The 27660-nt window shown below is 41.6% G+C and overlaps 3 protein-coding genes across 3 annotated transcripts in view; all 3 read left to right on the top strand.

The window, feature by feature from the left end:
- The first annotated feature begins 1861 nt into the window (after positions 1-1861).
- The window catches only part of GPRASP1 (G protein-coupled receptor associated sorting protein 1), a 58924-nt gene continuing 33125 nt past the window's right edge, over positions 1862-27660 (top strand). The window contains 2 exon segments of the mRNA XM_055565077.1: positions 1862-1921; positions 2027-2098. The gene's annotated coding sequence lies outside the window, so the exon portion shown is untranslated.
- GPRASP3 (G protein-coupled receptor associated sorting protein family member 3) overlaps positions 2038-27660 on the top strand; it is a 109307-nt gene continuing 83684 nt past the window's right edge. Inside the window, exon 1 of the mRNA XM_055565079.1 lies at positions 2038-2098. The gene's annotated coding sequence lies outside the window, so the exon portion shown is untranslated. The remainder of the gene's footprint in view (positions 2099-27660) is intronic.
- Positions 4604-6594, top strand: ARMCX5 (armadillo repeat containing X-linked 5; the record flags this gene model as incomplete). Its single annotated transcript, XM_055565083.1, is given in 2 exon segments — positions 4604-4763; positions 4766-6594. Coding segments are annotated over 2 exon segments (1662 nt in total), but the record flags the coding sequence as incomplete, so codon positions are not given.

Below are 27660 nucleotides of genomic sequence, written 5' to 3'. Positions count from 1 at the left end.
GCAGATGACACCACCCTTATGGCAGAAAGTGAAGAGCAACTAAAGAGCCTCTTGATGAAAGTGAAAGTGGAGAGTGAAAAAGTTGGCTTAAAGCTCCACATTCAGAAAACTAAGATCATGACATCCGGCCTCATCACTTCATGGCAAATAGATGGGGAAACAGAGGAAACAGTGGCTGACTTTATTTTTCTGGGCTCCAAAATCACTGCAGATGGTGAGTGCAGCCATGAAATTAAAAGACACCTGCTCCTTGGAAGGAAAGTTATGAGCAACCTAGACAGCATATTAAAAAGAAGAGACATTACTTTGTCAACAAAAGTCCGTCTAGTCAAGGCTATGGTTTTTCCAGTGGTCATGTATGGATGTGAGAGTTGGACTATACAGAAAGCTGAGCGCCAAAGAATTGATGCTTTTGAACTGTGGTGTTGGAGAAGACTCTTGAGACTCCCTTGGGCTGCAAGGAGATCCAACCAGTCCATGCTAGAGGAGATCAGTCCTGGGTGTTCATTGGAAGGACTGATGTTGAAGCTGAAACTCCAATACTTTGGCCACCGTGCAAAGAGCTGACTCATTTGAGGCTTCCCTTGTAGCTCAGTCAGTAAAGAATCTGCCTGCAGTGCAGGAGACCTAGGTTCAAACCCTGGGTTGGGACGATCCCCTGGAGAAGGAAATGGCAAACCACTCCAGTATCCTTGCCTGGAGAATCTCATGGACAGTGCAGCCTAGTGGGCTGCAGTCCATGGGGTCGCAAAGAGACGGGCACGACTGAACGACTAATACTTGCTGCTGCTAAGTCGCTTCAGTCATGTCCGATTCTGTGCAACCCCACAGACTGCAGCCCACCAGGCTCCCCCGTCCCTGGGATTCTCCAGGCCAGAACACTGGAGTGGGTTGCCATTTCCTTCTCCAATGCGTGAAAGTGAAGTCGCTCAGTAAGTGTCCGACTCTTCATGACCCCATGGACTGCAGCCTACCAGGCTCCTCCGTCCATGGGATTTTCCAGGCAAGAGTACTGGAGTGGGGTGCCATTGCCTTCTCCGGACTAATACTTACTAATATTTACTGATGCTGGGAAAGATTGAGGGCAGAAGGGGACGACAGAGGATAAGATGGCTGGATAGCATCACCGACTCAGTGGACATGGGTTTGGGTGGACTCCGGGTGTTGGTGATGTACAACCTGGCGTGCTGTGGTTCAGGGGGTCGCAAAGAGTCGGACGCGACTGAACTGAACTTTCATGGAAGGGCTTCTCTTATGGAAGGGATGCATAGTTTCAGAACAGACGAGAATTTTCCTTCCTGTGTCAGTCTTGAGCCTGTCGGTCCTGAGCCTCTTTCCCGACCTTTACCCACACCCATAACCCCACCCATAGCTGCGGACCTCGGACTTCGGACAGCGGAATGTGTAAATCTACATTTTGGTACCTGTCTGCCTCATCAGGTCAGAGCTGATTCACTGACGCCACGTCCCGAAACCCGTACACATTTCAGTTCAGGGGAAAAGACTGTAGGTTTGCGGTAGGGGAGCTCTCTAAGAGAAAGGAACTAATACCAGATCCTTTCATTTAGTCGGCTTCTCACCGACCAGCGAGGCTTTCTCTATATCCAAACCTCGCCACCGCCCACTCCAGCAGCGTAAACAGCCGGGCGGGTGGGACCGGGCTCGCCGGAAGAGGAAGTAGCGGCGCTATGCAAAGCGTGGTATCACTCCGCTTCCCTAAAGCCGGATCCTCTTCAACTCCCCTCTAGCAGCTCTGGTTGTCTGTGTTGTTTCTTGGGATGAGGCGAGACAAAGTCTGCGGAGAAAATGGTGGCTGTTAAAGAGTTACTAGGAGCGGGTCCCTGAGGTGTCCTCGGGACAAGAAGAAGGAAATACCAAAAAGTGACAATCGTATGCCAATTGCGGTCTTTCATCTGATAAAGTAGGTATCTCGTCCTGAGTCCCAGGTGCCGGGCCCGTCTCCAAACAGTCGGCGCCATTGTCTCATGTCCTTGAGCTCATCTGACTGTCTGTCCCTCTTTCGTAGGTGTCTGCACCCCTTCGAGGCAAGGAAATGAGAAAGCTACTTCTCGTCCGAGCGGAGCAGGTCAATGAAGAGGTGGGCACTGTTTGGGAGTGTGGATACGGGTGTCAGAGGTGAACGTGGGCGATGTGACTTGGTCCTGGGGCGAACGGGGTTGGTGAGAGGGAAAGAGGGACAGTGGTCATTTGCATGGCATACAATGATAAATGAATTATCTGCTTCTTGCTAGCTTGACTTCCAGACACTGCACCCCGCCACCATGTTTGGGGAGGGAAAGGAGAGTAGTAGCGGCCTCTAGCGGAGGAATGGTGGATTACAGTAATAGGAGGAGGGGCTCCTGCTGTTCGTGAGAGCAGTTGTCTGGAGAGCCCTAGGGAGAGTGTGAAAAGAGGTTGTAAGTGTTTGGCCCTGTATTAGAAGACAGCCTCCTGTCCTGATTACTAGGCTGAGTATTAATAAAGTCTCTCCCTCTGTCTTTTCATTGGGTCGTTGAGTGTGTATCATGCGTTTATTTGTGTAGGTCTGTTTCTACGTTTGTGGTTCTCCATGTTTCTGTAAACATGATCTGTAGGGGGCAGTGAACCGCAAAAGGAGGAATAAGAAAAAGAAAATTGGCATAACCTCTGTAGAGAGGGCAGTGCTTCGGTGTGGTAGGTGGCTAGGACTAGAGCAGGTAGGGATCTAGGGCTAACTCCTTTCTGCTGGCTTTCCAAACCATCCTCCCTTTTCCTATAGTGTTGAAGAAAATGATAGGCTTTGGGGAGAAGAAGCAAACATAAGAACAAGAAAATAATACTTTTCATTGATTTCCAAAACAGTTTCAGTGGTTTGAGCATTCCATCCTTACTACCAGCAGCACAGTCTTGCAGCGATTTTTGAGTTGTCTCTGCAGGGGAATTGTCAGACTGAGAATGGAGCAGAGGAGCTTGGGGCTTGAGGGAGGAGAGGAAGAAAGAAATTTTCGGCAGTCAGGTGCTTGTATCCAGAAAGGATCAGTGTTTTAGGTTCTGATATCTACCAAGGACTCAATCTCCATTGTCTTCTGTATCTGTATTTATTTATTTATCTCTGCACTTGTGAGTCTTTGTGTGTAGATCTGTCTTTAGGTTTGCGGACCTCTCAGTTGTTGTGAAGACTTGTAAATGGGAACTCAGCTTGAAGCTTGGAAATAAGGAGGAAGAGAAATGTGCCCTATGTCTGTTTAGATTGGTGGGAGGGTAGAGTGATTGAGACTAGGGAATTATCTGTCTCTTCTGTTTTGTCAGTTTACTAACCTGTTTGGTCTTCTGCCCGGAGAAGGCGATGGTACCCTACTCCAGTAGTCTTGCCTGGAAAATCCCATGGACGGAGGAGCCTGATGGGCTGCAGTCCATGGGGTCGCGAAGAGTTGGACACAACTGGGTGACTTCACTTTCACTTTTCACTTTCATGCACTGGAGAAGGAAATGGCAACCCACTCCAGTGTTCTTGCCTGGAGAATCCCAGGGACGGGGGAGCCTGGTGGGCTGCCGTCTATGGGGTGGCACAGAGTCGGACACGACTGAAGTGACTTAGCAGTAGCAGTAACAGTTGGTCTTCTGGCAATTTAGGTGGAAGCCTTCCTAAGCTTTAGAGGTATAGAAGGGTAATGCCTGCTTTTGTTACTTCCCACTTGGTTTTCCTCGCCCAGTTCTGAAACAGGGAAATGTTAGGGCAGTCTCTGAAGAGGAATATGATGGGAAACGGGGAGGAGGAGTGGTACTGAATGAAGCAGGGCAATGGGGGAAAGGGACAAGAAGGAGGGAAACACTAGACACACTACAAATGTAGGGACCAGGGACCAAGGTCAGTCTACCAAGAGATCAGTTTTCATATCTTCCTGTTTATTTGTCCATAGATCTGCCTTTTAGGTCTGCTGTGAGTCTTATCATCACTGGAAACAAGGAAAGGAGGAGGAAATTACTGCAGATCAGTGAAGGTTTGTGTGTGTGGAGACTTCCTCAGTAGACCTGTAGGATGAAGTAGTGGAGATCTGCCTGGGTGCAGCAGAGGTAAAGAGTCAGCCTAGGGATTCTTCAGCCTCTCTCACTCCCATCCAACTTTTCCACTCTCAGTGCTCTTGTTTTGTGTCTGGAAAAAAGATTGATTTTACCTGCAATAGTAGGGAACATGAAATGGAGGAAGAGTTTGCTAATTATCTGCCTTTTACACTTAGCCCTGAATTTCCATACTTTTTTGTTTCCATGTTGAGATAATCAACATGGAAAAAAGTTAGAAAAAGACTTAAAGTCCCATTTCCTTCCTCCACTCCTAGGTCCAACTTCAGTGGCAGATCTGGTGGCCTTGGATTGGCTGAAGACCACCACCCTCCACAGGGCTGTGCTCAGGCACACAGCCATCCTTCCCTTCCCTGAGTGAGCTTCCTCTGCACGTTGTTTATATCACTGGCAGAGCCTGTAGTTTGAAAGGGGGCTGAGTGACAACTGGACTTTGTATGAAAACACCAACCTGGGAGAGATCTTCAGTCAAGGCTGAGACAGGGGTGCTGATATATAACTTGGCCTCGCCTGTAACTTGGATCGTGATTGACTTTGGTGCTGAGGCAAGGGCAGAGGAGGGCCTGGGGCTGGCCTGAAAGCTGGCATCCGTGGCCCTGCCAACACTAAAGCCAAGGCTAAGATCCAAGCCAAGGCGGTGGCTGAGGCAGAACTGAAAACAGGACTGGTGACCCAGGCCAAGGCTGGGGATGGAGCAGTGGCCAGGACACAGTGACCTATGCTGAGGCCATGGCTCTGACAAGGCAAGTGAGCAAGATGAATTCTAAGACTAAGACTAGAGTCATGGCTGAGACCAAGGCAATCCCCCTGACAGAACCTAGTGTAGTGTCCCAAACCAAATCAAAGGCCATGCCTATGTCCAGGCTCAGTGCTGTCACCCATTATAAAGTGAAGGCTGGGGCTGGAAGTGAAGCCAGTATCGGTTCCAAAGACAACATTGGGTCCAGGTCCCAGAGAAGGAGCAAGGACAGCATCAAGTTGAAGGCTGGGAACAGAGCTGGTACTGTAACTCGGTTCAGTGATGAGGATGGAGAAAATGTCTGTTCTTGGTTTTGGACTGGAGAAGAGCCTAGTGTAGGATCCTGGTTCTGGCCTAAAGAAGACAACCCATTTCAAGTGTATAAGCCTCCAGCTAAGATCCAGGAAATGCCCAAGCCTACACCCAAACCTGAACTCACTGTAAAGCAAAAAGCAAAAGCATGGTCAAGGGCCAGGTTTTGTGTCCTAGTTCCGGTAAATGGAGGGGAGCAATCCTTACCTCCAGCAGGGAATTGGACTCTGGTTGATACCTTGATTGAAACTCCTCTAGGGATTCGACCTCTGACCAAGATCCCACCGTGTAATGGGCCTTACTTTCAGACTTTAGCTGAGCTCAAAAATCAGGTTAAGTGTAGGGAAAAGTATAGGCCCAGTCCAAAAACCTGTCGCTGCAAATCACATGTTTTTAGTTTAGAGCCTAAAGAGTTTGATAAACTTGTTGCCCTACTTAAATTAACTAGGGATCCTTTCATTCATGAAATAGCTACAATGGTAATGGGTATCAGTCCTGCTTATCCATTTACCCAAGATATAATTCATGATGTAGGTATTACTGTTATGATTGAAAACTTGGTCAATAATCCCAGTGTTAATGAACACCCTAGAACTTTAAATATGGTGGATGACAACTCTGAGTCTTCTGGAGAACCACAAATAGGAGAGTTGTACATAAATCAAGTTTGTAGGGACATAATCTCTTATCCTTTGAACTCCACCATGCAGCTGGATGGACTGAAATTATTAGTGCAGCTGAGTGTAAGGTTTGAGTACCACCATATAATTGTCAATTACATTCTAGATTTCCTCACTTTGTTAAACAAGGGAAGTGTTAAAACCAAGCTTTATGTTTTAAAAGTGTGTTTGCACTTGTCTAAAAATCAAGCCAATACAAGAGAACTGATCAGTGCCAAAGTGTTGTCATCACTGGTTGCACCCTTTAACAAAAAAGAGTCAAAGGCCAATATTCTTAATATCATTGAAATATTTGAGAATATAAATTTCCAATTTAAAAAGAAGGTGAAGCTATTTACCAAGGAAGAGTTCACTAAATATGAACTTATTTCCATATTTGAGGGTGCAAAAGAGTTTGGTCAGAAACTACAAGACTTAGCAGAGCACAGTGATCCTGAGGTGAGAGATAAAGTTATAAGATTAATACTCAAACTCTGAATAGCTGTATGTTCTCACAAAACCTTTAGCAGTTTTTTTGGTATTGTAGCTTGAAACCAATGCAACTTATAAGTTCAGTATTTATGCTATCCGTGCTGATTGAAGGAGCCAATTTTATGGATACCAAATGATCTTGAGAGCTTGAATGTTTGTTGGTTTTCATTGTGCTATATAAGTTCAGATATTTTTAGTATTTTTGCAATATGACCTGATAATGAACCTATTCATTCTGAGTAAGTTATACTTCTGTGCTTTATATTAACATAAGTGTATTCATTTAATATTTCAATTACATGTGAATAAAGTTGCATGCTAAAACTGGTGAAAGCATTGTCCTAGTTCTTCAGTTGAAATCTAGTCAAAGCACAAATAACAGGATTATAAAGAGCACAGTCCATGTCTGTAGCAGGGTACAAACAACAAGTTTATGTTGACAGATCCTTTAGTTTCAACATGTTCAAGAAGGAGAATCACTCTACACAAGAAGACAGGACTGTGCTACTAGCTGCCATCTGGGCAGATCTGGGAAAAGGGGTGAAGACATAGACTTTAGGAGTAAAGGAACACAGATGCTTTCTTTCTTTCTTTTTTTCTTTTTCACAGATGCTTTCATTCCAGTCTGAGTTTCAGAACTTGTGCTTAGCCTTTCACATATGATGTCTCATCAGGAAGATTTATAACCTTCAAGAAAATTCCTGGTTCTCATCCCCAACTAGCAAAGCCATGGTAGTGTGGTTCTAAAAGGACCCAGTCTCATTGTGTCCTCAACATTCAGGTGCTCATCTTTGGGGTACCAAGTTTACTGCTTCATCTGAGGCTCCCTCCCCCTGTATTCCTGGGTCTCAGAGGAGTGCCTTTCTAAGGTCTAACCACAGAAATTGCTTCATGGATAATCTCATTTGCCCCATCTTTATGACTGTTCTCATATTTGCTTTTATTTGCTGCCCAGTGCTTTGGACTTGGTGATTTACACCTATGCTTGATGACAGTACCCTGTTTGTGCTGATCCCTTTTGATCAGAGCTCAGCTCTGTGAGACAGCCACAGCGTACTGAAGTCCTTTAGGAGTGTGTGGTTAGGAAGAAATTAATTCCCCTAATCCCACTATTTCATTTATTTGTACAGTTTACAGAGCTGAAGCCATGTTGTCCATACTACCTCAGCTCCTCCTGTTTATACCTAACAGAACCTAGGTTCTGGTTAAGAGTTTGTGGCATAGAATTCCAGAGTTTAGATTGGGATCTGGGGTCCCCTTTGCCTCTCCTACCTTCTATCTCCTTTGCTGTTATCATCCTCTTTCCTTAACTGCCAGCATTGGAATACTGAGTATTGTAAAATGCAGTGTACAAATACTGGTCTTCCTATTGAATTTTCTCTCTCTCCTTACTTTTTATGTGTTTGAGGGGAAGGCTTAAACTGAAAAATCTCTACAAGATGTCATGCGCCCCTAGTTTTAGCAATTATCTTTAATTTCTATTAAGATCAAATCTGAATCTACTGTATATCTAGGAGTTGAAATGAAGGACAGCCACATATGTGCATTAAGGGTGAAAAAATGCAGGCTGGCTTTTTGCAACATACGGTAGATGATATTTGAAGTTCTTTATAACTTGTTTTTAATCCACAGAACTCCCATAGCATGGGGTTCCATCTGTGGGTGCTGCCTTCAGAATTGGGGATCTTCACAGAACTGTTGGACCAGACCCTTTGGAAGTATTCTGTGTCTCAAATGCCCTATGGAGCACACACTTAAAACAGTTGATAGGTGTAGAATTTTCCATCAGCTAAAGAGAAGGGTGAGTGTAGGGTGTATAGGTGTATCAAAGGAAGAAGCTGATGGTTTCTCCTTGGGTGGGAATTATGGAAGGCAGAATCAGTTTCCCACTTGTTCATTGCTCGTCTCTTGTTTCATCTTTCCTGGAAAAATAATTCAAGCAAACCCATGTAGTATCAGGGCTGATCCAGATATTACTTATCTCATTATGTTGCTGGCTGGGGGTAAAACCCAGTGTAGAATTCTCATCTTCCCTGTCATTAAGTAAAACAAGAACTCTTCCTACAACACAACTGGATCATTAGCATCTACTGACCCTTTGCTGTGCCCTTAATTTTAAAAGAGGAACTTTCAGAGGAAATCCATCTACATATCACCAGATTCCCTAGCAAGGCTTTCAAGGCACAATATCCTTCAGGATCTTGCCATTGTCTGCATTATATGCCACTACGTGACCTGCATTCAACCTACAGGGTACTTCAGGTTCTCTGAAACACCTTAGGTGAGAAATCCTGGTCCACAACTAACAGTTCATCCCTCAGTGAACCAGTGATCAAGCACTAAAAAGCTTTTAGAGAAGAGGCACACTCATCCTTCAGTTTTCATAACAGATTATTTCTTCTGAGTTAAAACCAGTCTGATATGAAAAACAAAAACTTCTGTTGCTGTCATCCCTTGATATATAAATCTCAAGTGGATAAAAAACCAAAGGAAATGACTCAAAGGTTGTACCTTTTCCATTTGAGATTCCTGTTAAAGTGATTTTTCTGGTATACCAAGAACAGTGGTAGGAACTTTTATGATTTACATAAATCCATTATGTTGTTATATATGTAGTAAAGTTTCAAAATATAATATTAAAATTCCCAAAGATAGCCTAGATGAACAACACAGTTAATTCCCTCTTTCTCTTCATTCTGCAAGAAACATGGCTCCATTGTACAGAAAAAAAAGTATTTTCTTTTTGGGGACTGTTGTGGCCACCCCTCAGAGATGAAATACATTATCACTCTAGATTTTGTTCAGATGCTGGTATTGATAATGTCACACATGTATACACACCAAGAGAGTATAAAAAGTTATTACTCAATAATGAGGCTTTCTGGGCAGAGCAGGGTAGCTCCCAGGCAGGTCTGAAAATGGCTTGAGAGAATAGGGCAAGAATATGACCTTTGGGTTTTATGGTAGCTAAGAGATGGGTTCAGATTGAGGGTCCTGCAGATGGTTTGAACTTTTGCCAGTGCCTAAGGAGGGAGCACCTTGGCTTTCTGATCAGCTTGCCCAGATGTGGGGCAGAGGGGGAAGATATCAACTTATTCATATGTGGAGCAGAGGAGAGGGAGGGGTGAGGCTTAAAACCTATCAAGTAGTCAAAAAAATGAAGTCAGCCTTTTTATTATAGGAACTGTCACATATCAGCTTTTTTTTTTTTTTTTACCAGTCATAACTTAAAGCATATACAGATAAGTTTCTATTGTGATTGAAGCAAAAAATCATTTTTGGTTAATCAAACTTCCCTGAAATAGTTTTGTTCTGGCATCTTTGTCCCCAGAGCTCAATCTACCAGAATATCCTAAGAGTTACAATGATTTAGTAAACCAGTGACATGGATATCTTGAGTAACTTAAGTGTTGACTCCACTACATCCGTAACAGGATTTGATGAATAATATAATGAATAAGTATTCTCCTTAAACACTTCTCAGAGCAAAACCATGAAACTTACTCAGTTTGGCTTTAAAATTAGCAACATGCTTCAAATGATGGCATTGGTAAATTAGAAAGACAACTCATAGGATAGGAGAAAATACTTGCAAATCATATATATGATATGGAACTTGTATCCAGAATATATAATGAACTCTTGCCACCCAATAAAGACAAATAAAAAGCAATTAAAATGGCAAAGGATTTGATTAGACATGTTTTCAAAGAAGATATGTAAATGTCCAATAAACACATGAAAATATGCCCAACATCTTTAGAGAATTGCAAATCAAAACCACAGTGAAAGCATTTCACACCCACTGGATGGCTATAATTCTTTAAAAAATGGATAATAGTGTTGGCAAGGATGTAAAAAGTTTGGACCTCTTGAACCTGCTGGTGGAAATGTAAAAAGTTGCAGCCAACATACAAAACAATTTGGCAGTTTCTCTAGTGTGTGTGTTAGTCGCTCAGCCATGTCCGACTGTTTGGGACCCTATGGACTGTAGCGCACCAGGCTCCTCTGTCCATGTCCAGTATTCTCCAGGCAAGAATACTGGAGTGGATTGCAGTTCCCTTCTCCAGGGAATCTTCCCGACCCAAGGATCGAACCCAGGTCTCCTGCATTTCAGGCAGATTCTTTACTGCCTAAGCTACCAGGGAAGCCCAGTGTACCGTGTCTTAATTACGTAACACCCAAGTTTGAATTAATATCAGCTTAGTTTCAAGAGTAAAAGTCTGCCCTTACTGCTCAATTTCCCTCTTTATGTTATTGTCACAAGTTAGATCTTTATACATCATGTCCATTAGTACAGATTTTTAGTTATAGTTTATGCATTTGGCTTTTAAAATACAGTATAAATTTATCCATGTTGTGACAAATGGCACAATTTCATTCTTTTTTTTTAATTAATTTATTTTTTACTGAAGGATAATTGCTTTACAGAATTTTGCTGTTTTCTGTCAATTTCATTCTTTTTTAAGGCTGAGTAATCTGTGTGTGTGTGTGTGTGTGTGTGTGTATCTTCTTTTTCCATTCATCTGTTGATGGACATCTAGGTTGTTTCCACATTTTGGTTAATGTAAATAATGCCTCAGTGAATATAGGGTGCATATATCTTTTAAAGTTAGTGTTGTTGTGTTCTTCAGTTAAATTATCAGAAGTGGGGTTGCTTGATGGTATGCCAGTTCTGTTTTTGATTTTTTGAGCAACTGTTTTCCATAGTGGCTGCACCAGTTTATAGTCCCACCAGCAGGTGCATAAGGGTTCCCTTTTTTCCCACATCCTTGCCAACATGTTACTTCTTGTCTTTTTGATAATAGACATTCTAACAGGTATGAGGTAATATCACGTTGTGGTTTAAATTTGCATTTCCCTGATGATTAGTGATGTTGAGCATCTTTTCATGTGTCTATTGGCCTTTTGTATGTCCTTTAGAGAAATGTCCATTCAGGTTCTGTGCCCATTTTTTAATCTGATTGTTCATTTTTCTTTTCATATTGAATTACGTGATTTTTTAATATTTTGGATATAAACCCCTTATCAGATATATCATTTACAATTATTTTCTCCTATTCCATATCTTGTTCTTTCATTTTGCTGATGGTTTGCTAGGTGAAATAAGTTAAAGAAAGACAAGTACCATATGAGCTCACTTTTATGTGGAGTCTAAAAGATGAAAGAAACAAAACGGAAACAGGGAGTTCTCTGCTACCCTAGTGATTAGGATTCTTGGCTTTCACTGATATGGCCCAGGTTGAATTCCTGGTTGGGAACTGAGATCCCATAATCTGTGCAGATGAAAAACAACAACAACAACAACAAAAACTAGAAAACATAAACAGACTTACAGAGAGCAAACTTATGGTTTCCAGAGGGGAGGAAGGTGGGGGGTATCATGGTGCAGTAGGAGAACAAATCATACAATATTTATTATTTGTGTCTGGCTGCTTCATATATTTTCAAAGTTCATCCTTGTAGCATGTATCAAAATTTTATTTCTTTTTACAACTGAATAATAGTTCGTTGCTGGTATATACCACATTTTGTTTATCCATTCATCTGTCAATGGACATTCTGGTTGTTTCCAATTTTTGGCTGTTGTGAATAATGCTAAGAACATTGGTGGCACAAATATCTGATTCAGTCTTTGCTTTCAGTTATTTTGGTTAAATAACTAGAAGTGGAATTGATACATCATATGGTAATTCTATGTTTAATTTTTTTTGAAGAACTCACATACTGTTTTCCACAGTGGCTACATCATTTTTCATTCTCATCAGCAATGCACATGGGTATCAATTTCTCCACATCCTTGCCAGCATTTGTTATTTTTCTGTATAGTACCCATCTTAATGTGTATGAAGTGGTATCTTGTGGTTTTGCTTTGTATTTCCCTAATGACCAGTGATGTTGTGCATCTTTTCATGTGCTTATTGGATATTTGCATATCTTCTTTGAAAAAAATGTCTATTTGAGGCCTTTGCCCTTAATGAGGGCTTCCTTCATAGCTCAGTTGGTAAAGAATCTGCCTGCAGTGCAGGAGACCCCGGTTTGATTCCTGGGTGGGAAAGATCTGCTGGAGAAGGGATAGGCTACCCAGACCAGTATTCTTGGGCTTCCCTTGTGGCTCGGTTGGTAAAGAGTCCGCCTGCAATGCGGGAGACCTGGGTTTGATCCCTGGGTTGGGAAGATCCCCTGGAGAAGGGAAAGGCTACACACTCCAGTATTCTGGCCTGGAGAATTCCATAGACTGTGTAGTCCACGGGGTTGCAGAGTCGGACATGACTGAGCAACTTTCACTTTCACTTCACTTTGCCCTTAAAAATAAACTCTTAAAAATAGGGATGTTTGGTCTGTTTTGTTATTGTTGACTTTTAGGAGTCCTTTAAATATTCTTGATATTAACCCCTTATTATATATATGACTGGCAAGTATTTTATCCTGTTCTATGGCTTGCCTTTTCACTGTCTCGAAAGGATCTTTTGATACACCTAAGCCTTTAATTTTGACAAAGTCCAGTTTATTTTTTCTTATGTTTTGGTGTTCTATCCAAGAAATCATTGCCAAACTCAATGCCATTAAGTTCTTCCCTATATTTTCTTCTAAGAGTTTCAACGTTTTAGCTCTTGAGTTGGTCATTGATCCACTTTGAATTAATTTTAGTACGTGGTATGGGGCTTCCCTGGTGGCTCAGATGTTGAAGAATCTGCCTGCACTGTGAGAGACCTGGGTTTGATCCCTGGCTCAGGAAGAGCCCCTGGAGAGGGGAATGGCTACCCAGTCCAGTATTCTTGCCTGGAGAATTCCATGGACAGAGGAGCCTGGTGGACAGACATGACTGAGTGCCTAACACTTTCACTCTCACATGTGGTATGAGATAAAGCTCCAAATCCATTCTTTCGCATGTGGATATCCAGTTTTCCCAACACCATTTCTTGAAAAGAATGTTCATTCCCCATTGAATGGTTTTGGTACCCTTGTCAAAACTCATTTGGCCACATATATGCAAGGGATTATTTCTTGGCTCTTTATTCTGTTTCACTGATTTGTTTGTCTATCTTTATGCCAGTACCATACTGTTGAGATTGCTGCAGTTACTGTAGTAAGCTTTGTGTGGTATTGTGATTTATAAGGAATATAATTGGTCATTCAGATGACCAAGATATATTTCTCATATATATTTGGTCTCTATCCACTGTCCCTGGCTCACAGCTCCTGAAACCCTTGAAATTTCCTGAAAAAGAGCAATGAGAACACCTTTTGTGATAATGTTTGGTCTCTTATCCTCAGTTCCTGAAATCCACTTCAGAGCCATTATGGTGAAACACATGTTTTGTTATTCATTTGTTGTTCAGTTGCTAAGTTGTGTCTGACTCTTTGGGACCCCATGGACTGCAGGATGCCAGGCTTCCCTGCCTTTTTCCACCACAACTAGGTTTATGTTAATGAGATGACTTTTGGAAAGCACCAGAGATAGTAACCCATTGCCAGAGGAACCAACCCTGTGATGAGAAGTTGTAATATTCAGTCCAAACCCCTCCTATTACTTCCTGGGAAGGGAGAGAATGTAGAAGTTGAATCAACCACCAGTAGCCAATGATTTAATCAATCATGCCCATGTAATGAAGCCTCGATAAACATCCAAAAGGATCGGGTTTGGAGAGCTTCAGACTTGGAGAACACATGAAGATTCTGGGAGAGTGGAGCACTACGAGAGAGCATGGAAGCTGTGCACCCATTCCCCATACCTTGTCCTGTGTAATCCAGCTGGCTGTTTCTGAATTACATCCTTTGATAATAAACTAGTAATCTGGTAGGTAAAGTATTTCTCTGAATTCTGTAGGTCACTCTAGAAAATTAATTAAAACCAAGGAAGAAGCCACAGGAACCTTTGATTTATAGCCAGTTGGTCATAAGTACAGGTAACAACCTTGGCTTGAAATTGACATTTGAAGTGAAGGCAGTCTTATGGGACTGGGTCCCTAACCTGTGGAATCTGATGCTAGCTCTGGATAGATAGTATCATAATTAAGTTTGCCTTGCTGACATTTGAGAATTACTTGTTGGTATAGGAAACCACCTCCCCCTCCCCACCTTCTGACACATACACGTTGGAAATGGGTTCAGAACTACTTTAGTTAGTATCAGAGAAGTGGGATTTGTTAGAAAGCCCTGGCTCACGTAAACATGTAGTTTGGGAAAAGAAAGGATGAAAAGGTGGGGGATGAGGAACCTTTGATTCATGATCATACATGGTATGGAGCAACAGCTGTGCTACAATCTGATACGAAGGGTAAAAGTTACCAATGGAATTTAGGGATGGATCTGTCGATGAGAAATTAGTAGTCAATCTAAGAAAGGCATGAAAATTTTATTCGAAGCAACCTTATAACTATGGAGGCAGACTTTCAGAAAGTTCTGAGGACTGTCCCATTTGTTAGAGGTCAAAGCACAGTTATATAGTTTTTGAGACAAAGGATTATATGTCAACTGACATATTGATACAATCCAGGTCTGCAAGTACAAAGTGAGTAGTGAGTGGGTCACCATGACTCCTTACAAGGTTAAGAAGGAAGGTTATATCCTAGAGAGATCTGATTAGTGCAGATGCACAATACACACTAAAGGGAAGGGAGGAGGCCCAAATGGTCAGAGAAAAATTTTATGTTTACATTTTCTTGTCTTGCCATAAAATTAGAATTTTATTTCATCAGATCCAACTCCTGGGGAGTTGTCTCACTAGATGAATAAGGAAGTGCAGACTAATAAGAAAAAAGGTAAAGATACAATCTTGGTAATTATCTGTTAATAGCTAAAGTAAAAGAGAGTGTTAGATCAGACCCTGATGTTAGACCAAGCTCAGATTTCAGTGAATCTGATCTTCAGTCACTAGCCTCACAGCTGCCTCCACCCCAAGGTAAAAATTATGCAGAGGCAACAGAAAGTACCTCTAAAACCTCTAGTTACTAGGAAGGTAGTCATTGTAGGGGGAGGGCAAAACCAAAACACTGTTGAAACCAGGGGACATTAGTGTGAAAGAGTTGTTTTATTTTGTAGATCAATATCATCAGTCTCCTGAGGAACCTTTACTGAAAAGTATTGTGAGAGCGACTAATTTAGGAGCTGTGTCTTTGGTTTTGAATGCTGCAGAATGAAAGAGCATGTTTGGGTTGGCACAGGACACACAGACTACTATAGAACAATCACAGATGGCTATATGTGATCCAGACACACAGGAGGTTATTCCTGAAGGAACAACTAGCCTGGTAGATGGGATAAAAGTCACTGTAAGGTCTGTTTACCCTGAGAGGGGGACTGCCCATCTTTCTGTATGAATGGAAACTGGATTACCCCCAGATGAAGCAGCTGATATGCTTTGTATGCAAACCTTGTGGGACTGGCTTTATGAATACCAGGATATTCACCCAATGAATATACTTGTTACCCAGTCTTGGTAGATGCTATGTTAAAGTGCTCCTTTTGTATGGATACTCTATTGTAACCTTACTGCCACAAAACTGAGGGACAGTTCAAAAAGCCTTATGAAATTTACTGTCTCAGCTTCCTCTCATGGTCTTATTGATGCTAGTAAAAATGTTAAGTTATTAACAAGAGAATGGAGAAGGCAGAGAAGAGAATCAAGAGAATGGTTTTATCAGGGGAGAAATCTTAAACAGTTAAGGAATAAGGTGAGTAAAGCTAATGTTGATAGGAGTGGAGCGAAGAAGAAAGAGTCATGGAACTCATCCTAGCAGAATAGAAATCTTTAGATAGTAATTAAGGATTGGAATGACAGAGATTTTAATACAGCACTACCAATGGACTTACTGACCCCCCAGCATTAAATAGCCCCAGATAAGTCAGCTCTGTTTACCACAATTTTGAGAAAATTTGAAAGCCAGAAAACAGAAATTACAATGAGAAATCTGACCAATCACTTAGGGCAATAGTAAGACAATCAATATAAGATGGACAAATCTCATATAAGATTTAAGACATATAACATTTTATATGTCTTATACATAAGACTTTATGACTTATAGAGTCCCTTGGCTCTTGCTAAGGATCTAAAGTCTTTTGCATAAGCTTGGATAAAATAGATGGTGGAGAAAAGATTCCAAGACTCCTTGATACAGGAGTCTACAAACTGGTACCAAAATCCATTGATGAAACCTTGACTCAGGCTGCAGTTAAATTGAGAGAACATATAAGTGTAAGGGTTAATTAAATTATGAAAGTTGGAATGGAAATTATGTCTGACTGGGGGAACGCTTCCCTTACATAGTATTGTAAAACCAAAACCCATTGATGAAGTCCTAATGGAGGCTACAATTATGAATGTAAGGGTTGATGAAGTTAAGGTAAACGTTTGTAGGAGAACTGATATATTTTAACAGGTTTCATGTGAAGTGATTGCATCTTTTTTTCCCCTTTTTACTTGATTGTATTATGGGGATGGACATTGTATCTGACTGATGAATATTTCCCATACCTAGTAGTGTAAAACAGAAGGCAGGTAAATCCACCCTTCAAGCAGTGTTAATTGGTCATGCTAAATGGGAACCAGTAAGATTGCCTGAGCCAAAACAGTGTAGAATAGAGGCTGAGGTGTTGGTAGGCTGTGTGATAGCCCTATATGAGGCATATAAGTTGTGTCTGACACTTTTGCAACCCCATGGACTGTAGTTCACCAGGCTCCTCTGTCCATAGGATTTCCCAGGCAAGAATCCTGGAGTGGGTTGCCATTTCCTTCCTGACTGGGGCTTATAGCAAGAGTCTGTGAGCACCTCACAGTGACAATTACTGGCACTTTGGACTAGAAGATTTCCATTTGAGGGGCATTTTACTACCTTGCAATCAGATGAATTGAAGCTACCCTTATGACTGACTGAAGGGCATAAAGTGATCTTGAAACTTGAAATAGCCATAATGTCTAGGATAATGGGACTGGCAGTACCCAGAAGAGTTCCACAGTAAAATGAAAATGGTTGGTAAAAGAACAAGCTGCATGAGTGATGCAAGGATGAGGTACTCCTGAGAGCAGGGGGCCTCTTTTCATTAAGGGCTGACTCTGAAACTGTGAGGTGCTGCTGGATTCTGTTGTAATGTGTACAGTGCCATAGAAAGAGCCCTTAACTGACCAACAAAGAGCTGCTCAACTTGTGGATGGCCAGTTTCATGGGAAATGGACAATATTTTAGAAGTGTTTGGGAGGCCAGCACTCCTGATTGAAGAAGGCAAAAATAGATCAGCCTGGTGTGCTGAATTGCATGCCGTTTCCCTAGCAGTGCTGGAATTGAGAAATGGCAAAATCCCTTATGTTTGGGTTTTTACCTACACTTGGGCAGTAACCCATGGCCTGGCCATATGGTCAGGTAGATAGGCAATGGAAAACTGGACTATTAAAGGGATGACCATATAGGGCACAGCTCCATGGAAATCACCGGGAATTTAAGGGGGTACATTAAAGTAGGACATATTGATGCTCATCAGAAGAACCCCCTTCCAAGGTTCAGAAGGTGATTGGAACCACCAAGTGGACCTTTTGGTGTGCTTCCTTGAGTTTGCCACCTGGGTCCATGAAATGAGTGGACATGGGGGAAGGGCAGCAAGGCAAAGATGGGCTGAATCCAGATATATTTCTCTTCCACCACCTGAGGCAATGCCGATAAGAACTGCTCTGTATGCCAGCAAAAGAGACAGACTGCAGATGGCTATGTGGCAGATTCCCTGGGGGTAGGGGGAGGCCGTGATTATAGTTGACAGACTAATTATAGTCAGACTAATGCTGGTAGCCCTGGGGGCTACAAATGAGTCTTGATAGAAATGCAGGACTAGATATTGACTCTTTACTGGGTTTTGCCTACCCAGTGGTAGATGGCAAATGCTCAAAGTACTATAAGAAAAGATGTTGCACAAGTTTGGACAGTTGAGCATCACTTCTTTAGATGAAGGAACATAGACTTTACATCACATGATGTCCATCAATGGTAAGAAAAAAAATAACCTCTTTAGAGTCATAGTTTGATAGAGAATTGAAATGGGCTATTAAAATATTGGTTATTTAAAATGTGGGGGTGGGGGCTGGGTAAAGGCATGAAGGGCTGGCTTATGTCCCTTTTCAAGTATGTACTCATTCTCAACTTGAATATGAGTGGGGCTAAAAGAATGTTCCCACAGGATAGATTTGTGTTTTTTTCTGGTGGATCCAGGGAATAAGGAGTGGGGAAAATACTGGTATTCTCTCTTCTCCATATCACCTCACCTTCTTCTTTTCTGCACTACTTGTTACAATGGTTTCAGGACCAGGGCTGCAACTACAAGGGCCTGAAACAGGGAAGATTCCTAAGCAAGAAAATGTTTGCCTTTATGTCAGAATTCCTAAGGATATTAGGAGGATATGCCTTCACCCAATCTAGTAAAATTAGGGTTAACAGTGAATACAGCTATACTGCCTATTGATAGCTCACCTATGTAACTTGTGCTCATGTGTAGCCTTACTTTATCTGACTAAAAGTGAACTGAGGGAGTAGGACTTGCTAGACTAGTATTGCTGCCTACCATTTATACTAGTACAGTGACTGAACCTAACATCCTTTCCAAAGATGGAAAAGTTTGGGTTTCAGTGAAGAAAATGAAAAATATTAGTAACTGAGGGTTAGAAAATGAATAAATTGGTTATGTAATCAGAGAAATTCTGTATTACATGAGCATCTCAAAAGAGGCCCAGAGCAAAAGATCTCTTTTGTCTCTCGGCTCAATTATGCTGAATGCCTGAAATGGTTTACCTATATATTGCTGATACCACTTCTGCTTTTGGAACCTGACAGGATTGAATAGAAGCCTGCAAACCTGAGTAACCTTGCACTGGGAGACATTTTCATAAGATTTGATAATGGACTGGATGGTTATTAGTGATTGAATGAGGTTCTAGTAATATGCTGTATTTTTAAACATTTTTTACTGTTTTTCTATAAAGGATCTGTGATATATTTGTTATTAAGATGATCAAAATCTATTTCTCATGTATATTTGGTCTTCATCCATGGTTCCTAGCTCACAGGTCCCAAAACCCTGGGAATTTCCTGAGTGATAAGAGCAATTGGAGCATCTTTTGTCATAATATTTGGTCTCTTGTCCTCAGTTTGTAAAATCAACTTTAGAGTCATTAAGATACAATGGGTGTCTAATCAGACTTTTTGCCCGTTTTTAAAATGGATGTTTATTTTTTAATTGTTTTAGGAATTTCTTGAATATTTTAGATATCAGTCCTTTATTATATATGTATTTTAAAGAGATTTATTCCCAGTCCCTGCTTTGGTTTATCATTATCTTAAAAAACTTTTTTTCAGGGAAAAGTTTTTAATTTTAATAAAGTCCTACATCACAGGTTTTTCTTTCATGGATCATGCTTTCTATATTTAAGAACTTATTGCTAGAAGTGTTGTTAGCAACATGCACAAATCAGTTCAGTTCTGTTCAGTCACTCAGTCATGTCTGACTCTTTGAGACTCCATGGACTGCAGCAGGCCAGGCTTCCCCGTCCATCACCAACTCCTGGAGCTTGCTCAAACTCATGTCCATCAAGTTGGTGATGCGATCCAACCATCTCATCCTCTGTTGTCCCCTTCTCCTCCTGCTTCAGTCTTACCCAGCATCAGGGTCTTTTCAAATGAGTCAGTTCTTCACATCAGGTGGCCAAAGTATTGGAGCTTCAGCTTCAGCATCAATCCTTCCAATGAATATTCAGGACTGATTTCCTTTAGAGTTGCCTGGTTTGATTTCCTTGCAGTCCAAGGGACTCTCAAGAGTCTTCTGTAACACCACAGTACAAAAGCATCTATTCTTCGGCACTCAGCCTTCTTTATGGTCCAACTCTCACATCCATACATGACGACTGGAAAAACCATAGCTTGACTAGATGGGTTTTTGTCAGCAGAGTAATGTCTCTGCTTTTTAATATGCTGTCTAGGTTTGTGATAGCTTTTCTTCCAAGGAGCAAGCGTCTTTTAATTTCATGGCTGCAGTCACCATCTGCAGTGATTTTAGAGCTCAAGAAAATAAAGTCTGTCAATCTTTCCATTGTTTCCCCATCTATTTGCCATGAAGTGATGGGACTTGATGCCATGATCTTCGTTTTTTGAATGCTGAGTTTTAAGCCAGCTTTTTTACTCTCCTCTTTCACTTTCATCAAGAGGCTCTTCAGTTCCTCTTTGCTTTCTGCCATAAAGGTGGTGGCATCTGCATATCTGAGGTTATTGGTATTACTCCAGGCAGTCTTGTATCCAGCTTGTATTTCATCCAGCCTGGCATTTCTCATGATGTACTCTGCATATCAGTTAAATAAGCAGGGTGACAGTATACAGCTGTGACGTACTCGTTTCCCAATTTGGAACCAGTCTGCTGTTCCATGTCTGGTTCTAACTGTTGCTTCTTGACCTGCATACAGATTTCTCAGGAGGCAGGTAAGGTGGTCTGGTATTCCCATCTCTTTAAAAATTTTCCACAGTTTGTTATGATCTGCACAGTCAAAGGCTTTGACCTAGTCAGTAAAACAGAAGTAGATGTTTTTCTGGAACTCTCTTGCTTTTTTGATGATCCAACAGATGTTGGCAATTTGATCTCTGGTTCTTCGGCCTTTCCAAGAGGTTTCTGCCTTCTAAGAGGTTTCCCTTGTGGCTCAGATGGTAAGTCGTCTTCCTGCAATGCAGACCTGGGTTTGATCCCTGGGTTGGGAAGATTCCCTGGAGAAGAAAGTGGCAACCCACTCCAGTACTCTTGCCTAAAAAATCCCATGGACGGAGGAGCCTGGTAGGCTACAGTCCATGGGGTCACAAAGAGTCTGACATGACTGAGCGACTTCTCTCTCTCTCCTGCCTTTTCTAAACTCAGCTTGGACATCTGGAAGTTCTTGGTTCACGTACTTTGAAGCCTCACTTGGAGAATTTTGAGCATTACTTTGCTAGGGTGTGAGATGAGTGCAGTTGTGTGATAGTTTGAGCATTCTTTGGCATTGCCTTTCTTTGCAATTGGAATAAAAACTGACCTTTTCCAGTCCTGTGGCCACTGGTGAGTTTTCCAGATATTCTGGCATATTGAGTGCAGCACTTTTACAGCATCATCTTTTAGGATTTGAAATAGCTTAGCTGGAATTCTATCACCTCCACTAGCTTTGTTCGTAGTAATGCTTCCTAAGCCCACCTGACTTCACATTCCAGGATGTCTGGCTCTAGGTGAGTGATCACACCATCCTGGTTATCTGGGTCATGGAGATCTTTTTTGTATAGTTCTGCGTATTCTTGACACCTTTCTTAATATCTTCTGCTTCTGTTAGGTCCATACCATTTCTGTCTTTTATTGTGCCCAGCTTTGCATGAAATGTGTCCTTTGTATCTCTAATTTTCTTGAAGAGATCTCTAGTCCTTCCCATTCTATTATTTTCCTCTATTTCTTTGCATTAATCACTGAGGAAGGCTTTCTTATCTCTCCTTGCTATTCTTTGGAACTCTGCATTCAGATCGGTATATCTTTCCTTTTCTCCTTTTAACTTCTCTTCTTTTCTCAGCTATTTGTAAGGCAGTGCCTGAAGAACTATGGATGGAGGTTTGTGACATTGTACAGGAGGCAGTGATCAAGACCATCCCTAAGAAAAAGAAATGCAAAAAGGCAAAATGGACAAGTAAGACATTCTTTGAATATATACCCGGGCTTCCCTTGTGGCTCAGCTGGTAAAGAATCTGCCTGCAATGCAGGAAACCTGGGTTTGATCCCTGGGTTGGGAAGATCCCCTGGAGAAAGGAAAGGCTACCCACTCCAGTATTTTGGCCTGGAGAATTCCATGCACTGTTTAGTCCATGGGGTCGCATAGAGTCAGACACGACTGAGTGACTTTCACTTTCAGTAATAACAATTTAGCATCTATCTACAGACTTGAGTGGGTTTCCCTGGTGACTCAGTGGTAAAGAATCCTGCAATGCAGGAGACATGGGTTAAATCCCTGGGTCAGGAGGATCCCCTGCAGGAGGAAATGGAAACCCACTCCAGTATTCTTGTCAGGAAAATTCTATGGACGGAGCAGCCTGGCGGGTTATAGACCATGAGGTCAAACAGTCAGATGCAACTAGAGTGTCTAAGCACACGGACAAAAGTGCCTTTGTGAGAGCTGTGGGATCCAACACTATATATCACAGGACCTGGATGGAGTCTCACCCACTCATGTCTTAGGTGATACACATACAGATCTCAGTCTTGGCTTCAGACCCTGCAGTGGCCCATGTTCTGGCCCCAGTCCTTTTCATCCATGGTCTAGGAGCCCCTGAAGAACACTGTCAACCATCTGTGGAGGAGATAGTCACCCATTGACATGAAAGCTGTTATGGAATTCAAGGTTTTCAGCAGAGAAGGTCCAGCATGCTGTTGGAGAAAGCAAACACACACACACACACACTGTGTGTGTGTGTGTGTGTGTGTGTGTGTGTGAGTTTGGGTTCATTGGAGAGGGAAAGAATAACATTTTTACTTTACCTGTACCACCGCACCCCCAATTAATACGCCTCAGTTCCAGGAGACACTTTCTTGGCCAGTGATTTCTCCTGCATGGTCCAGGGGTGCAGGGTTAGTGAAAGGGTGTTAAGGAGTGTCTGGCTTCCCCAGCATGTCAGGGACCCATTTCTCTCTCATTCCATTCAGAGTACCGCATTGTGAGCTGCATGACTGGGAGTACAAAGAGGCTGAAAGAGTAACATATAGGACTCTTGGAGGGCACTAATGGGACATAATCCTACTAGCTGCTTCATGGACTCTCTTAAGAAGCCATGAATTTGAGGCAGTTGTAGTGAGGTGGATGAACCTAGAGCCTGTAATACAGAGAGAAGTAAGTCAGAAAGAGAAAAACACATGTTGTATATTAATACATATATATGGACTCTAGGCCTGGAGAAGGAAATGACAACCCACTCCAGTATTCTTGCCTGGAGAATTCCATGGATAGAGGAGTCTGGAGGGCTACAGTCCATAGGGTCACAAAGAGTTGGACACAACTGAGTGAGCATATGGAATCTAGAAAAATGGTACTGGGGAACCTATTTACAAGGTGTGAATAGAGACGTGGATGTAGGGAATGAACTTGTAGACACTGCAAGGGAAGGAGAGGGTGGGACCAACTGAGAGAATAGCTTTGAAACATATATTACTGTATGTAAAATAGATGGCTAGTGGAAAGCTGTTGTATAACACAGGGAGCTCAACCTGGTGCTCTGTGACAACCTAGAGGGGTATGGCAGAAACTAACACAGCATTGTAAAGTAATTGTCCTCCAATTAAAAATAAATTTTTTACATTTTTAAATAAAAATTTTTTAATTTAAAAAGTTTTTTTTTTTTTTTAATTTTTTTGGCCACACTGTGTGGCTTGTAAAACTTCCCTGACCAGGAGGACCAGGGATCAAACCTGTGCGCCCTGCAGTAGAAGTGCGAGTCTTAACCACTGGACCACCGTGGATGTCTGAGTTGTCTGACTTTAAAAAAAAATAATTTATTTAATTGGAGGATAATTACCTTAAAATATTGTGGTGGATTTTGCCACACATCAACATGAAACAGCCACAGGTGCACATGTGTTTCCCCATCCTAAACCCCCTTTCCACCTCACTGCCCACCCCATCCCTCTGGGTTATCCCGGAGCACCGGCTTTGAGTGCCTTGCATCATGCATTAAACTTGCACTGGTCCTCTATTGTACATAAGGTAATATACATGTTTCAAGGCTATTCTCTCAAATCATCCCACCCTCCCCTTCTCCCACACAGTCCAAAAGTCTGTTCTTTACATCTGTGTCTCTTTTGCTGCTTTGCAATAAAGTCATCATTACCATCTTTCTAAATTCTATATATATGCATTAATATACTGCATTGGTATTTCTCTTTCTGACTTACTTCACTGCCGGGGTCCAGCCCCGGCTAATCCAGGGTATTCGAAGCGGGGACGGTGTCGGCGAGGATCAGGATACAATAGCTTCAATTAGATATTAATTAGAGATATAAAGAGTAATAGAATGAGGATAGCTCAGTAGGAAAATTCAGTGGAGAAAAGAGGCTGAGTAGCTTGGTTTATGTGGGAGACCAATAAAACTTCAAGACAAGAAGTTTGCACCACTTACGTAGGCCGCAGGCGTCCTTCCCTTCTCCCGAAGGAGAGGAGACACTGAGGCCTCCCCGGTCGGATCTTAGAAGCCCAGGCATAATTAGTAAGCATGGCGGGTTCCGCGCTCCAGATGGAGACTCAGCCAGAGTTTGAGAGAGAGAGCGACATAGGGAGACCAGTATTTTCCAGAGTCTGTTTTTATACACTGAGATGTTATGCAAAAGTCACGCGGGGACAGCAGTCCTGACTTTTATTAAAGTCAGGTGCTTCACACAAATGTATACAGAGGTCTTAGGGGTGTTACATCATCTTCTGGCTGGGGGGCCTGCTGACAATTTATGACCCTCTCCTTGTGACAGCGGTCAGTCAACACTTATTTCTCCAGGGGTGATTGTTCTTAAAACAGACATCACTCAAATAAAGTTACATTCCTATAGGGTGAGGGTGTAGTGGGTTTTAGTTAAGGAAAGAATTTACTTGACCTAAGGTCTAACGTGATTTATATCAAAGGTTAATACTTACTTCTTCTATATATTCATTAATGTGTATAAGGGCAGGGGATGTGGAGACTTAGCAGTAAACATTGGCTCAACAAATGAAAAACCCTTCACCAATACAATTTCTAATCAGCCCACTATACTTATACTAATAATTTTCTAACTTCTCTAAGGAACCTATTTTTAGAAGGTTTAAAGCATCTTGTGCCTCTCACGGTTGGGAGGCTGTGAGCAATCACATGTGGCCAGACAAGCCTGTCAGGCAGGCTAGAGAACCTTCAGAGGAGTTTTTAGGTTAAAACACTCTTGTCACGCCCAGGAGTTTTTATTAACTGGAGCTCTAAGTTAACTCCTTCTCCGAAAGAGGTGGTGGGGGATAGCCCCCTGTAAAGTCAGAGGTGTAGGTGAGAGCACAAAGTAGCAAAGTAGGCAGGCTCTGGTTATGGGGCTAGATGCTTGAGGATTTCCAGGGGGACTCCTGAGGCTCGATCCCACCTTTGCGTATGTCGAGCCTCCTTCCTCATGACCTTTGCCACGGGCGGGGTGCCTCACGCTGGCCCCCAACACTTCACTCTGTAGAATAGGCTTCAGTTTCATCCACCTCATTAGAACTGATTCAAATGCATTCTTTTTATAGCTGTGTAATATTCCATTGTGTATATGTATCACAACTTCTTATCCATTCATCTGCAAATGGACATCTAGGTTGCTTCCATGTCCTAGCTATTGTAAACAGTGATGCAGTGAACACTGGGGTACTTGTGTCTCTTTTAGTTCTCAGTGTGTATGCCCAGCAGTGGGATTGCTGGGTCATATGACAGTTCTGTTCCCAGTTTTTTAAGGAATCTCCACACTGTTCTCCATAGTGGCTGTACTAGTTTGCATTCCACCAACACTGTAAGAGAGTTCCCTTTTCTCCACACCCTCTCCAGCATTTATTGTTTGTAGACTTTTTGATGGCAGCCGTTCTGACCAGCATGAGGTGATACCTCATTGTACCTTTGATTTGCATTTCTCTAATAATGAGTGATGTTGAGCATCTTTTCATGAGTTTATTAGCCATCTGTAATGTCTTCTTTGGAGAAATGTCTGTTTAGTTCTTTTCCCCACATTTTGTTTGGGTTGTTCGTTTTTCTGGTATTGAGCTGCATGAGCTGCTTGTATATTTTGGAGATTAATTCTTTGTGAGTTGTTTCATTTGCTGTTATTTTCCCATTACAAAGGCTACCTTTTTACCTTGTTTATAGTTTCCTTCATTGTACAAAAGCTTTTAAGTTTCATTAGGTCACATTTGTGTATTTTTTTTTTTTAATATTTCCATTACTCTGGGAGGTGGGTCCTAGAGGATCTTGCTGTGATATATGTCAGAGAGCGTTCTGCCTATATTTTCCTCTAAGAGTTTTATAGTTTATACAAAACTATAGTTTTATAGTTTCCTCTAAGAACTATAAAACTATAGTTTTATAGTTCCTCTAAGAGTTTTATAGTTTTTTATAGTTACATTTAGATCTTTAATCCTTTTTTTTTGAGTTTATTTTTTTGTATGGTGTTAGAAAGTGTTCTAGTTTCATTATTTTGCAATGTGGTTGACCGGTTTTCCAGCACCACTTATTAAAGAGATTGTCTTTTCTCCATTGTATATTTTTGCCTTGTTTGTCAAAGATATGGTATCCATAGGTGCGTGGATTTATCTCTGGGCTTTTTGTTTTGTTCTGTCGATCTATATTACTGTCTTTGTGCCAGTACCATACTGCCTGGATGACTGTAGCTTTGTAGTATAGTCTGAGGTCAAGACGTTTGATTCCTCCAGTTCCATTTTTCTTTCTCAAGATTGCTTTGGCTATTCAAGGCTTTTTGTGTTTCCATACAAATTGTGAAATTATTTTTTCTAGTTCTGTGAAAAATACCATTGGTAGCTGATAGGGATTGCATTGAATCTATAGATTTGCTTTGGGTAGTATACTCATTTTCATTATATTGATTCTTCCAACCCACAAATATGGTATATTTCTCCATTGATCTGTGTCATCTTTGATTTCTTTCATCAATTTTTATAGTTTTCTATATAAAGGTCTTTTTTTTTCTTTAGGTAAATTTATTCCAAAATATTTTAGTCCTTTCATTGCAGTGGTGAATGGGATTGTTTCCTTAGTTTCTCTTTCTGTTTTTTCATTGTTAGTATATAGGAATGCAAGGGATGTCTGTGTATTAATTTTATATCCTGTAATTTTACTACATTCAAGGATTAGCTCTAGTAACTTACTGGTGGTTTCTTTAGGGTTTTCTATGTAGAGGATGATGTCATCTGCAAACAGTGAGAGTCTTACTTCTTCTTTTCCAATCTGGATTCATTTTGTTTCTTTTTCTTCTCTGATGGCTGTGGCTAGGACTTCCAAAACTATGTTGAATAATAGTGTTGAGAGTGGGCACCCTTGTCTTGTTACTGATTTTAGAGGAAATGCTTTCAATTTTTCACCATTGAGGTTAAGGTTTGCTGTGGGTTTGTCATATATGGCTTTTATTATGTTGAGTTATGTTCCTTCTGTGCCTGCTTTCTGGAGAGTTTTCATCATAAATGGGTGTTGAATTTTGTCAGAGGCTTTCTGTGCATCTTTTGAGATAATCATATGGTTTTTATCTTTCAATTTGTTAATATTGGTATATCACATTGATTTGTGAATATTGAAGAATCCTTGCATCCCTGGGATAAAGCCCACTTGGTCATGATGTGTGATCTTTATAATATGTTGTTGGATTCTGTTTGCTAGAATTTTG

This window comes from Bubalus kerabau, chromosome X (assembly GCF_029407905.1).
Source record: "Bubalus kerabau isolate K-KA32 ecotype Philippines breed swamp buffalo chromosome X, PCC_UOA_SB_1v2, whole genome shotgun sequence".
NCBI lineage: Eukaryota > Metazoa > Chordata > Mammalia > Artiodactyla > Bovidae > Bubalus > Bubalus kerabau.
This window is presented reverse-complemented; position numbering and strand designations above follow the sequence as displayed.